This window comes from Corvus hawaiiensis, chromosome 3 (assembly GCF_020740725.1).
Source record: "Corvus hawaiiensis isolate bCorHaw1 chromosome 3, bCorHaw1.pri.cur, whole genome shotgun sequence".
Lineage (NCBI taxonomy): Eukaryota > Metazoa > Chordata > Aves > Passeriformes > Corvidae > Corvus > Corvus hawaiiensis.
Genome location: NC_063215.1, coordinates 47,395,287 through 47,409,361, shown reverse-complemented (window position 1 = coordinate 47,409,361; position 14,075 = coordinate 47,395,287). Strand labels below are relative to the sequence as shown.

Sequence of the window (14,075 nt, the reverse complement as noted above, 5' to 3'; positions counted from 1 at the left end):
CATGTCAGAGAATAGAAGAATTTGCTTAATCTGTGAAATATACAATAAACCAAAGGCCTGCTCTACATTCTTTGTTTCCCATTTCAGTGCTACCAACAAGTAGCCAGTATTATTTGGAACAAGTGGGAAAAAAGCCCAGCAACTAAATATAGAGGCACTTACCTTATCATCAATAATAACCAAGTCCTTTGGTTCAGTGCGATCTATTTTCAAAACACGGTATTTGGTTTCTGCAGGATTACTTCCAACTAGAAAATACCGCTACATAAAAGAAAACCAACAAAACAAATCAGAATATTACACAAGATAAAGCAATGCCATTTACATATTGTCTAGACTAGCTCCATTCCTACTAACATCAAATATGCAATATTCCATATGGACTGTTAATAAACTGTTTTAGACACCAGTATCTTAGGTAGGTATATTTGTATGCAATCAACCTTTACAACTTGAAAGACCTCTTTCTCTCCTTTGTACAAGGAGGAAAAAAAAAAATTAAAATCAAAGGTTAAAACCTGTTTAGAGAAGATAAACTGTAACTTACACCATGCACTGTCCAACCACACCCTGCCCCAGCCATTACCATCTTCCCATTTACTTTGTAAAATTTAGCAGAAGCTTATACATGAGTTTTTAACTTCTCATGATCTAAAACTTCTGCTGCTATATTGTACTCCTTTGCTATTTATGTCAACTAATCTTTCCTGATCCATACTAAACACTGAAAAATTGTAACTACTTCAGTACTGCAAGTTTTCTTCTATTTTTATTTATATTTGCTATGATAGTCTTCTCAACAATGTTCTTCTACAGTACCAAAATTTTCTGATTAGCAATACTACTGTTTAAGAAAATAAGAGCTTTATTTTATTTCACATTTAAAATATGAAAGAATGACCACAGATAAACATATAGTGTATGTATTTTTCATGTAAGAAGATCAAACTATAAATTAATTTCTACATTTAGAGGAATTAACAATAAGCACAGGTTGCAGAACTGACTTGCTAAAAGTAGCTCTCATTTTTCTAATTCATTTAACCAGTGTGGTGCTAGCACAGCAAGGTAGAACTCATTAATAATGCTCAGCCTAGTAGGAAAGCATGGCAAATTCATGTGGATCCATGCAGTCAGCTCCTAACTTTAAGAGTCACATGGATTTAAGATGTGGGAAAGGAAATCAATAATAATATTCATACAAACCTCACAATTCCACAATTTATACCAATTAGTTGTTAAGCAACATCTTTACTCTCAAAATATTTAAGGTGAAACAAGAACTTCAAGCCCTCTCCAGCTTCCTTGAATTCACAAACCATCTAGTCAGTAAGCTCTAAATAGGAAAATAAAATACTTAACTTTAAAAGCCATAAAAAGAAACACCACCAACTTCTGGCTCCACCTTGTACACTGACATTACAGTGCTGAGTGGTAAGTTTCGCTGTTTACTCCCAAATGACAGTAAGAAGGCCCTTCAAAGCCATATGCCATCACAACACTTGCTCGCTGAAGTCTTTGAGGCAGCATTTTGGCACAAGAAAGTGTTTCCTACACAGTTTTTTTCCAGCAGTGCTGCTGTGCATGGCTCAAGCTCCCCAGCCTGCCCTCCTCAGAGCAGCCTCTGCAGGAGATCCCTTAGTGCCAAGCTCTTGCTTCCCAGGAGGGAAATCGTAAGGACAGCGCATGGCACTGAATGGTACAGCTCTTCTGCTGGTATCACCCACTACCAGCAAGAAACACCAAACAACCAAGACAGACACTTGCTTTGACCATGCCATTATATCACCTTTTTCTTCATGAAGCAGAAAGTGAATGGGCAGAGGGACACATATTCATTTTTAATACACAGATGATAAGTTAGTATGCATTTCAAGAGTGCAGCTTCTTCATTTGTAGAAAACTGTTAGTTAATTAAAGCTAAACAATTTTAAGTATTCCATAATACTCCAATACACCTCAGTGATGTCCCACTATGTCCAGCCTGCTAAATGAGTGCATTTTTTTCCCAAAGTGACACCTATGGTTACCAACAAATAACACTGAATAAAAATATAAGAGCACCACTCTAAGATGCTTGTCCTAATGGCAGTTTGGACCGAAGAACACATTTAAAATTGGAACGCACATGACACACAGGGATAAAGAGAGAGAGATGGATAGAGTTGCAAATGCTATTACTAAGGAAGTTCAGCTGGATACTTCTCCATTTCCATTTTAATTAACCAATAAAACATAAAGAAGTGCTATGAGGAATGCATCACTCCCATCACCCTGGCAGCTGCAACAGAGGGCTATGCACAGCTACAGGGCCAGCTTTAGGTGCTGCTGCTGCTGCTTAGAACAGCAACAGAGTTAGATTAGATGAGGAGTAATTGTACCTGCAGACCATGGAAGCAACCACCATAATGAATGGTACTTAACAGGCTCTCTGAAGTCATTTAAAGACTAATTTACGGGGTTTAAGCTAGAGACCCAGACTGTGTAATGTATTAAGGAAGGTCACTTGAGAGCAGCATCAAAACTGAGCATCAATGGACTTAAAATAAGGCAGGCAACGAGAAATCTCTCTTTAGCAAATGGAAATTTTAACCACTGCATGTCAGAGGATATTCTGGTGGAAGTAATAAAGGAAATATCTGCAAAAACTTTTGAATTTGGGTTAGTGTTCAAAACTAGGAACCCAAAATTAGACTTCCACTTGGGAAGTTTTCAGGACTGGCTAACAACCCCAGAATTACTTGAAAAACAGCATGACATGCCAACTCATATTCAACCTTCAAGATCTGAAAGAAAAACAAAGATTGTATGAAAACTAACAATACAAAAAAATACACAAAAAAGACACTTCAGCATTAGCTGTTTCTGCTACCTAATTTATGCATCTAATGAATAAATAAGTCTTTCTGGATGACACGGAGCACAAATAAAACCATACCAGTGACATGTGCTGCAATTATATTTCCCATCACATGAATACTAGGAAATTATAAAGAAAAATACCAAATCAACACAACACTGAGCATGTAACAGCTAATAAATTTCTATGGTTGTAATATAATTGTAAAATTAATCAAAGCTAAAATGTGTTGTACTGTTTACAACTCTTTTGATTAACAGAAATTATTACAGTAAAAAAAAAAAAGAAAAAGCTACGGAAACCTTTCTGGGAGTACTTATCCTTATCACCTCATTCTGTTTATTACTAAGTCGAACTGAATAAATTGAAGCATTTCCCAAGTGTCTCGAACAATTCCACTCCACAGCACAGCCAGTGCATTTAGATAAACAGGTAACCTTGACCAACAAAGTACTTTTTCCAGAGAACAGTACTCCAGGAGAAACTGTGCAGGCTCCCCCACCCTGCTCGGGCCAGAGCCCCTCCAACCATACCTGAGGTGACCCATGCTGCTTCCAGGTTTACTCTGCCCCTGGCCTTTGCTGAAATTTGTTAACAAGCACACTTTACCAACCATGGCAACACACCAGGCAGCTACAAGAGCTGGACTGAAGCTTAATTTATTGCACAGTTATCACTAAGCAACCACAAGATTGGAACAGTCATTAGTCACTTCCACCTGGGACTGAATTTTAACCAAAGCAATCTAATTGAAAGGCTTTGCACTATCTTTTATCAATCTTTTCATTCGGCCAAACCAAACAAAACGGCTTCTTCTAAAAGGAGTCTAAACAAAATAAAAAACTTCTTACTGCCATTTGTTGTTTTTTAATGGCAGGATAATAGTTCTGAAATCAAACATTCTGCTCACTTCTTTTTTTTCCTTTTCTTTAAGATTACTTCTTAGAACTCCTGGTCTAAAACTATGATTTGCTTCTTTTTATAGACTAACTATCATTAAGAAATGTTAGCACAGCAAAAAACTTTTTTAATCCTCAGTTAAAAAGCTACAAACAGCTTAATCAGCAGGAGAAAAAAAAAGCAAAAATATACTAGTAGTTGAAAAATAGGCAGTACACTAATACTGACAATTTTGAAATCTGCAAAAAGCATAAAGAAAACACTTATGATCTTAGACAAAAAGCTTGCAAACAATACATGTTAAGACCATGGATATGTCTAAAACCACAAAGCCCTGAAGAAGTGGCTTCACCTTGACCATCTGCCGGACCCGCACCCAGCCGCTCTCTCACTTCCCCTCCTCAACAGGACAGGCACAGAAAATAAGATGGAAAAGTAGATCAAGTTTCTCTACTTTGTACCCATATATCTGGCAGTATATCAAGACAGCTAAGGCAGAAACAGTGTTTTCTTGAGCTGCACAAAACTCCTCCTCTCGTCCCAATTCCATCCTCTGCTCCACGACATCACCACCACTCCTAGAATGCCAATACACAGGGAACAGGACAGTCAGCTGAAAGGAGCTGTCTTCTGCTAATGAAACTATTCCAGAGAGACCACATTTCACAGCCACTTCTAGCTAGAAAATTATGATAGCTAATGGTTGCCCAGTAGGCTGTTCACTACTTTCAACATTTTTTAAACGTGTCAGATATCGATCCATATAAATCAGTGTGCTTCATAATTCAGTAAATATTCTATAGCTTTTTCTGTGAAATCATATTCTATTGAATATTGAATATAACCATTAAAGTTTCTCCAATTTGACCACAGATTAACTTCAACATTAAATATGCAACCTTGGAGTTTTTTAATATAAAAATGTTTACATTTTTATTATTAGAAAAAAACACATTTAAAATACAACAAATGTCCGTAGTTTTCCCTGGTGAATAAAGGGCAGAAATAGCTACAGGTAATTATGCCAGTCACATTACTTAATAAGCTTGTGTGAGTCATTTGGATACTGTGGAGATAGAGGCTGTAAAAGAACCTGATTAGAATAAAATACTATTAATTAAGCCTCATCATATCCTGAAAGATAGGCAAGTGATATGCCTTTATAGAGACAACATAAATTGTCTTGTTCAATGTCACGTTGCCTCAGGGGAATGACAATTTCCAGTGAACTAACATACAGCTTTCAGGTGGGCATCATCTGGGGGAAACACAAAAGTTCCATCTTCTCCTGGAGAGGAAAATATCTTTTGTCTTTTATTACTCATAGTGCTCGAATATCTTTAGTGCCCTCTGGTGTACACTTCAGTAATCAATATATGCATAAAACAAAAGATAATCGGTATTGCTCTGAATAAAACCTTCAGTTCATCTTTCTGACTACTTCTAAACAAGCTTTCAACTCCTAGGACAAGGAGAAGATACAGTAAACATCTCCATGCATTTATTGACCCAAAGCATCATTGAAAAGATAGGTTTCAGCAACTACTCTAAATATAAGCATTAATAGAAAATATAATTTTTGCTCTCTGTTAATTCAATTGACACCATGAATTCAGTTCTCCTCACCTCTTGCAGTCTCTCATTTGACTCTAATAACACTACCAGAACCTACCCTCTTTGACTTGAATAATATTACTGTATTTTTATCTAAAAAGAAATCCAAACAAAGAAACCCTCTGTAAACCATTTCCACTTTTTCCACTTTCTCATCCATTTCATCTCTTCCTGCTTTAACACAGAGGGGCTTGACAGGAATAAGCTGTATGACCAGTGTAAACGTCACTGTTTCTCTCACTGCTGACAACTTAAATCATCCCTTCTTTGCACCAGCAATCTTAGGACACAGTCTCATGTTAGCCTGTATCTGATACAACTCCAAATCCCACATGCTGGATCTAGCAAGCCTATGGCCTTAGGGAAACCCGAAGAGCAACCTGAACCAGGAGAAAGCTGTTCATTTTTATTTTTGGGTGATGCTTATGCTGTACCAGTGACTGTCACAGCTGGCAACCGCATGATTGTGAGAGCTTATGCAAAGGAGACACCTCCAGGAAAAGCTGTTTGTCAGCAGCACAACATGACACTGAATGAGCTGTAACAGAGACTGATCAAACCAGAAGTCCACAATTTTGAGCTCCCCAGTATAAGATAGACACCGATATACCAGAGTGATTCCAGCAGAGAGTTACCCAGATGATCCACAGGACAGAGCACATGATGCACTGGGAGAGGCTGAGAGAACTGGGTTTAGGTTTTTTCAGCCTTCAGAAAGCTTTGGCAGCATCTTGCTGCTGTCTAAAACCATGTAGCAGGAAGGTGTAGATAAGAGAGACAAACTCTTTCAAGTGGTCTGCAGAGGTTGTAAAATCTATGTACTTGAAGGTATTCAAAACTCAGCTGCACACAGCCCTGAGCAATATGCTCTTGTTGAAGCTGCTTTGAGCAGGGGGCTAGACTTGGTGATCTCCAGAAGTCCCTTCTAACATCCCTTAGTCTATGCATTTATTAAGTGCATCAAGTCTTTTCAAATAATCATACCAACATGATTCCTGTTGAATTTTTTCTTTTGAAAAAAATTACTACAATTTGAATATCAAACCACAAAGCGCTTCAACTTGTACTTTTTTAAAGCAAAAACAAAACCTTACTCAGGGAAAAAATTCCATTTTCATCACTCACAAGAAGTGACTGAAGTAAAAGCTTTGAGATGCCCTTGCTCAGCTGAGGCATTTCAAACAGCACACGCTCATCCGTGAACCACTGCCTTTCACAGCTGATGAAAACCATCTTACCTCCTGGAGTGATCAGGATTACTGGACCTGCCCCTAACCGAATGCTGAACAAAGCACAGCATGGACAAACCCACCCATTCAGGCAGGTACTGCCAGCTACCACTGGCCAGATGTAAAAGACTGTGGTTACTGAAATAACAAGATCAACTGGAGAGTCCTAGAGAATGGCAGATAGCCGACAGAACTCCAAAGCACAACACTGGCCCTGCACACAGCATGTTGTCTCTCAGCAACTGAGCCTCACAGCTCAGAGAGAAGCAGGCCAGGTATCCACACATGCCTGTCACAAAAGGCCAAATCTCAGCTGAGATGTAGCATGAGTTGTGAGCCAAGAACAACCAAACTGAGTAATACAAGACCTGATTCAGAAATCACATTTCCCCGGACCCCTATGCACATGTAACAATAATTTAGCTGAAAATGGAACAAAAAATAGCCTTTACCAGCAACAGTGAGAAAGATAAATAAGGTAGCCTTCAAAACTCATTTAGGCATAGGTAAAAAAGTTAACACTTTGGAAAGACTTTCTGGAATGTAACCTTAATTTTTAAAATTTACTTGTAACAATAACTCTGCATTAATTAATCCTTCTCTGTTTCATAGGCTGTTCAGTTGGGAATTATCACAAAAGCACAAACCTGCTTCTGACAGAAAAAAAGCTGGAAGTCAGATTCCTATTTATACTGAGATCATTCTTGCATCTGTGACATTTTGGGAAGTTTCCAAGGGGCTTCAGTGCATATATTATCTTTCTGTTATCAGTACAGGTAACATCTGAACTTGGAACTAGACCTAACTTGCATTTGAAGCTGAGGTACCTAACCCTATCCAAAACTACCTCAAATGAAGAAAATCAACATACTATGAAACAAGGGGAAACCAGCACACTATGAAACATGAAGAAATTTGATTGGGAGCTAAGAAATGGTAAACACAGTGGTATTTACACCAAGAATTAGTGTCTAACTCACACGGTGCTCATCACATGGCTTAAGCAGCAATTACCACTCCAACCTCCAATCCCCTTTGTCCATGACAAAAAATTACTGTGAGTAACACATGCCTACAATTTCTACACCAGGGCATAAGGAATGCTGAAAATCTTCAAGAGCTTACTTCCAGAGGTCAGAATGAAAACTCTGGAAGCTCTTTCGCCAGCCATTTAGACAATGAGGACTGAAATGTGTCATAAGCAGCAAACACGTCGGTGCGGGTGGTAACCACTTGAGCCATTCTTAATTCAAATATTAATTTTGGACACATTCAGCTGTCCAGTTTTAACTCCCCCTGGTACGGGGGAGCACTGTTCTCCTGGCTGCATGACCGCAGCCACAGGACAGAACAAGCAGGGGCCCAACCTTCATTCCCACCCCGGCAGCACCCAGACCGGAGGGTCCTGCGCTGACCTGCCTGCCAGAGGCCATTCCTTCGCTTAAGCCACGAGGCAGACACACAGTGAAAACAAGAACTTTAAAAACGTTTTTTTTTTTAAAGTTGTTGAGCTGTTTTGAATGTGTGACCAAAAAGAACCAGATCCCAACACACGAAAAGAAGTTTTTGACAAGCTGCAGGAAGCAGCCGAGGCAGCAGCTGCGGGCAGGGCCGAGCCAACACGCCGGGGGGGCACGGACACCCCCCCGCGCTGTGCGGCGGCCACAGCCCCGGGACCTGCGACGGCGGCGGGGGGGACGCTACTTACAGCCCTGGTCTCGTACAGCACCAGCTTCTGCACGGAGCTGATCAGGGGGGCGGCGGCCGCCACCGGCATGGCAGCCCCGAGGCGCGGCGGGGGCTGCCCGGGAGCAGCCCAGGAGCAGCCCGGGAGCAGCGGGAGCCGGGGGAGGAACACGGCGCGGCTGAGCGGAGAACCACGGCCGGCACCGAGGGAACCCGGAAGTGCCGTGCGCCAACGCGCAGGCGCGCCCACGGGAGGCCGCGAGAGCGCGCCTGCGTCGCGGAGCGCGTCAGGCACCGCCCCTCGGCAACGGCGGCTCCGGGCGCGGCGGCGGCAGCGGGGCACCGGGGGGGGCGGGGCGGCGGCGGCACCGCATCCGCATTGGCTCTCACTTTCCCTGCTCCCGCCGGGAACCGCTCCCCGCGAGGTGAGCACGGTCAGCACCAAGAACAGCTCCGCAGCCCCGCCCACGCCCCGCCGCCCCTCCTTGAGCGGGCGGGGCCAGGAGCAAGGGGCAGGGCTCGGCCGTTGCCGGGGCGGCGGAGGCGCGCAAGGCCGTGGCGGCAGCGGGGGCGCGCACGACGGGTCTCCCGCCGGGAGGGGGGTTCTCACCGGGTGTGTGTGGAGGGGTGTGTGTTCATGGTTTAATTCTTTGCTTTGGTTGTGGTGGGTTTTGTGAATTACGAAATTGACCCTTGGGAGGGTTTGGGGAGGAGTGAGACTGCTGGGAGCGGCAGGTAAAGCTCAGCCGGTGAGTTTTCTGTCGGGGCAGTGGGGAGTTGGTTCGCATGTGGAGGCTTTTTTCTTTTTTTAATATTAAAGTGCTTACTGCAAAAGTGCCTGAACATTTGGATTTGATGTTTCAAGACCAACGTTTTCAGATTCTCATCCTGAAGTAGATTCTTTTAGTTGAAGTTTTTATTTTAGTTTAAAACTGACTGGGAGTTGTGTGGGGCTGTGCTGGGTTGAGTGGTTGCATGTGGGTTTTGCTGGGACTGTGAGATTGAAGTGGCCCTCTGAAGACAGCGAGGTTTTGTTTCGCCTTTTCCAAACAAACTTCAGCGAGCTCGTCACGTTTGGCCTCCATTTTGTTTGAAAGCTCCACGCAAATTTTCTTCCAACTTACCTTAGTTAGAAACTTGTTTCGGTTTTAATTTGTTATGTAGCACTGGACTTGAAACCACCCGCATTCCTAGAAGAGCTGGGATATGTGAGAGGATGACAGAAGAGATCACGAACTGTGATTTAATTCTGTTATTATTCGTGTGCCTGCCTGTGTGGACAAAGAGAGTAGTTCATTGACCATGATGGGGCCGTTCTGTGTCTGAAGCACAAAACCAAAGGTCTTGACAGGCCCATGGTTCATTTCAGAGACCAGAGGGAAGTTACAATCGTGTGGTAATTGGAGCAGGAAGGAAAAATCAACAAAACAACTGAAAAAGAGCAACAAGCAATATGAGAGTAAAGAAAAAGTCATATCAGCAGTCGGTGATCAGGGATTGTTCTGACAATCCTTTGTTTTTCAGAAGTGGGGTTTCTGTCTTTTGATGGTTGCATTGTGTATGTTCTCTAAATGCTCTTTCTTCTTCTAAAAGCTGTCTTTTTTACAAATCCATTCACCTTGTAATTCAATTCCATTTTAAGGTCATTTTACACACATGTAACTGCTGTACTTTATAACAAACTCTTTTTTTCCTTCTAGCCTTAGCAAACACATGGCTTCACAAGAGGGAAAACAAGCTGAGCCCTTTACGGACATCTTTGATGAAGATGAAGCTGAACAATCCTTTCTGTTGTCCAAGCCCACTTGCTTTATTGTCTTTGGAAAGCCAGTAAGATGTCTGATAGAAGTTTTTTCTTCAGATATTCTGCTAACAATTTTACTTTTCTTTTCAAAACGTTAGTTTAACAGGGCTACCAAAAGGGTCAAATACCTACTTTTTTACCTTTGCCACTCTTCAAATCCTGCAGAGGATGGTAAAAATTCTGGTCTCATTTAATGAGACTAATTTTTGCCTTCAGTGACCAGTCAATTGCAATTAAAAATGTTATTATTGTACTAAAAGTTACATGTTGCTCAAAACGTTTCTTCTCTTTTGGCATTGACATCTGGATTGTTTATATTTTTGTGGTGGTTTAACCCCAGCCAGCAAGCAAACCCCATGCAGCCTCGTGCTTACTCACCCTGGTGGGGTGAGACAGAGAATCAGAAGGGTAAAGGTGACAAAATGCATGGGTTGACAAAAGCCATGCACACGAGCAAAGCAAAACAAGGAATTCATTCACCTCTTCCTATGGGCAGGCAGATGTTCAGCCATCCCCAGGAAAGCAGGGCTCCATCACACTTAATGGTGACTTGGGAAGACAAACACCATCACTCCAAAAGTACTTCCCTTTCCTCCTTCTTCCCCAGCTTCCTATACTGAACATGACACCGCATGCTCTGGAATATCTGTGTGTGTCAGTCAGTGTTCCCTCCCAGCTGTGTTCCCTCCCAGTTCCCCATCCACCCTCACTCTCCTCGCCAGTGTGGCAGTATGGAAATCAGGAAATGCCTTGGCTCTGTGTAAGCCCTGCTCAGCAGTAACAGAAGCATCTCTGTATTATCAACACTTTTTTTTCAGCAGAAATCCAAGACACAGCCCCACACTAGCTACTGTGAAGAAAATTAACTCTACCCCAGCCAAAACCAGAACAATGCTATTAAAATATTTTAATTTTTAATAAACTTGACAGGTTAAAGATAAATTGGTGTAAAAGAACATTCAGGTTAATGTAATGACTTACAGACATGCAATGAGATATTACAGATCTTTGTATTTGGAAACATTCAAAATCCACCAAGTCTTGATAAAAGGATCTGCACTACATTTTAACTGTAATTCAAGGTCTCTCTTTTTCTAAAATAATTTGTGGCCTCCTTAACTTAGAAAACTTTGATGGTTTTTAATCCTAGACTTTTCAGATTGTTTTTTTTTCCAGATGTGGGGTTGCATTAGTGCCTCAGTTTGCTGAAGGGAGTTCTCTTTTTTTGGTACAAGTTTGTCTTATAACATCTTATGGTTATATGCACTTGTTAAAGTGTCCTCAGCTCAGTAGAAAACTACAGTGAACTAACTCATCTAGTTTTAAATGAACATCAAATTTTTAACCTTACATGAAAAAGGTAACTTTATGTTTTATACACCAAACCACCATAAAATTCTCACCGAAAGACATTACAAAAAAATTCTCATATTCTCAACCATTGCCTTCAGTAAACGTTTGACATTAATATATAACAAAGGGTTGAAATCGTACAGGCTTTGCCAGGAAAGCAGGGAATTAAATAGTTTATTTTTATGATAATATTTTTTATATATATGACTGATGTGCAGAGCACCTATCCTATTTGAGGTAGTGCCATTAAAGCAAAGCCAAATACATTCTCCTCACACCTGTAGGATATAAGGTCTGAGTAGGCTGGAGTGTTTGTTGATACACTCCTAACTGGGAATGTAATTTATTTGTGGGGTTTTGCTATTTTTTATCACAAAATTTATCAAGGACAAACAAACTGTCAAAATGGGTCTTCTTATATGCCCTTCTGAAAAAAGGGCACAATCCTAAGGGTGGAAGATGGTGAGTTCTGCAAAATCCCATTCAGATAATCACTCTTGGAGGCCTCAGCTCTCAGTTATGTTGGTTCCTCTGGATTCATGTAAATGATAAAGATTTTGTCAGTATCAAACCAGATCTGTGGACTAACAAGGACAGTTTTTAAGCATTTGTTGTTTTAGTGAAAAAATATTGTTCCTATGTATCCCACTCAGGGTTGAGCAGGTTTGCATCATAATTTGCTTTGAGGCTAAAGATAATAAATTTTAGTCCTAAGGAATTTCTCATAGGAATTTGTGGTCAAATCATAGCTGAGTTTTAGATAGAGTTACTCTGAAACAAACAGTCTAATTACTTTGGAGATAATTAGCTACAAGGGGCAGTAGCAGTATATTAGCAATGCTGGGTAATACAAAGTAGAGGATGGTATTAAGAAGAGTATTTTGTGTTTGCCCAGTGCATAACTCTGAGGCCCTAATCCCAATTGTAGATTTCCATTGTTTTTATCATGTGAAAATATGTTCTTTGCGTTATGTGTTTGGTTTTGTTCTGTCTGTTTTTCTTTTAAAAGTGTATTTTTCATTTTAAGGGTTCTGGAAAGAAAACATTAGCTGGAAAACTAGCACAGAGATGGAACTGCATTTTCATAGAAGGTAAACATATGCTATGTTTGGAACATTGCTTTGGCTTCACGATAGCTTTTGGTTTAGAATACCCTCACTGTTCCCTGTAATTCAAAGGGCATGTTTCTGATTGCAGCAAACACTTCTGATAAGGACTAAGTAACCATTTTACCACGAATAAAATTGCTGATAGTGGCCTTTTAGTTATTGAAAGGCTTAGAAAAATCACTGTGGGTTTTTTTTCATCATAATCAAATTCTATTCCCAATCATGTAAGGGGATCCATGTGACCCTTCTTGTAAACATGGGGGCAACTCATTCAACTTCAAAGAGCACAGGTATTTTCCAGTGCAGACCATGAAAAAATAGGAGGGTCTTTCCATTCTGTTTGTGCAGTGTCCAGTACAAGGGAATGTACTCCAGGAAGCAGAGTTATTTATCAAATGAAGTGTCTTTATCTTCTTTTGAAGATTTGGAATTGTAACATGGTAAAATTCACTTTTAATAAAGTTCTTTTTTGACTTAGGTACGTATAGAATTTTTAATTCATAGTATTGTATAACAAGGAAAAAACTAATACCTGGTCCAAAAAATAGATCATACCAAAATCAGAAAGGACCTTAGGAATGTACTTAAGCCAATCCACTCTGTTTGAATGTATTTAATCCAGTACTGACAAATGTTCATCAAATTTGTTTTAAAAAATTTCTGGGCGGTCTATCTCTGTAACACACTCTTTGCCATTAGAAAGTTTTTCTTAGCAACTGATCTAAATCTTGATTACTGCATTTGTAAGCCTTGTTTCTAGTACATTCAGGGAATTACTCTTTTCTTATTTTGTTCATGGTACTTCTTTTAATCTTCTTTTAGCTAATGAACCCACACGTGTGTACACACTCGTTTCAACTTATGCTAGTAAATTTTTTTCATTTTCTACATCAGAAAAGAAAGAAACAAAGAAATTCAACATACATAAACATGAACAATTTAGTTCAGAAAGAACCTCCAGAGGTGACGGAGTCCAACATTCCTGTCAAAGCAGAGTCAACTAGAGAGGGCTGCTTAGTTCAGTCTGGAATATCTCCAAGGACAGAGACTCCACCTCTTCCCAGAGAAACACTTTGCAATGTTTGACTACCTTCTTGATGAAAAATTGCTTCCTAATTACCCCATTCGAATTTCTCATGTTCCTATTCATGTCTGTTGCCTCCTGTCCTAACTGCACTTTTGTGCAGACTGTGGTTCTGTCTTTGTGACCTCCTAGTAAATAGTTTTAGATAGCAGTAAGAGCTGTCTGGTTTTTGCCAGGGTGAACAAGGCCAGTTCTTTTGGCCTCTCCTCTTCTTTGGGCTGTTCAGCTCTTCTGATGGTTTTGGTGTCGTCCACTGAACTTGCTCCAGCGTATCAACATCTGTCCTGTGCTGTGTTAAAAATAAACCAAGACAGAAAATTATTCTCAATGTTTTAAATGTTCTCAATCTTTTAAATGATGAAATACTTTCTATTAATTTATCCGATGAATGGGTCAATACTCATAAGTAAAACAGGGCCAGCGTGCACACAGATTG

General features: G+C 40.5%; 2 protein-coding genes across 11 annotated transcripts in view; one reads left to right on the top strand and one right to left on the bottom strand.

The window, feature by feature from the left end:
* Nucleotides 1–8,515, bottom strand: part of FIG4 (FIG4 phosphoinositide 5-phosphatase) — a 52,952-nt gene extending 44,437 nt beyond the window's left edge. For 2 of the 4 annotated variants that reach the window (XM_048299587.1, XM_048299589.1), the window contains exons 1-2: nt 8,312–8,493; nt 163–261 (exon numbers count right to left, since the gene is read on the bottom strand). In XM_048299587.1, coding sequence (XP_048155544.1) covers nt 163–261; nt 8,312–8,380 — 168 coding nt within the window. In that variant the 5' untranslated portion in view covers nt 8,381–8,493. Of the gene's footprint in view, nt 1–162; nt 262–4,057; nt 4,159–8,311 lie in introns of those variants that run through there. The other 2 variants (XM_048299588.1, XM_048299586.1) reach the window with 2 other exon arrangements.
* Nucleotides 8,516–8,606: 91 nt separating this feature from the next.
* The window catches only part of AK9 (adenylate kinase 9), a 60,164-nt gene continuing 54,695 nt past the window's right edge, over nt 8,607–14,075 (top strand). For 3 of the 7 annotated variants that reach the window (XM_048299579.1, XM_048299578.1, XM_048299580.1), the window contains exons 1-3: nt 8,929–9,038; nt 9,990–10,119; nt 12,474–12,537. In XM_048299579.1, coding sequence (XP_048155536.1) covers nt 10,003–10,119; nt 12,474–12,537 — 181 coding nt within the window. In that variant the 5' untranslated portion in view covers nt 8,929–9,038; nt 9,990–10,002. The other 4 variants (XM_048299583.1, XM_048299585.1, XM_048299584.1 and 1 more) reach the window with 4 other exon arrangements.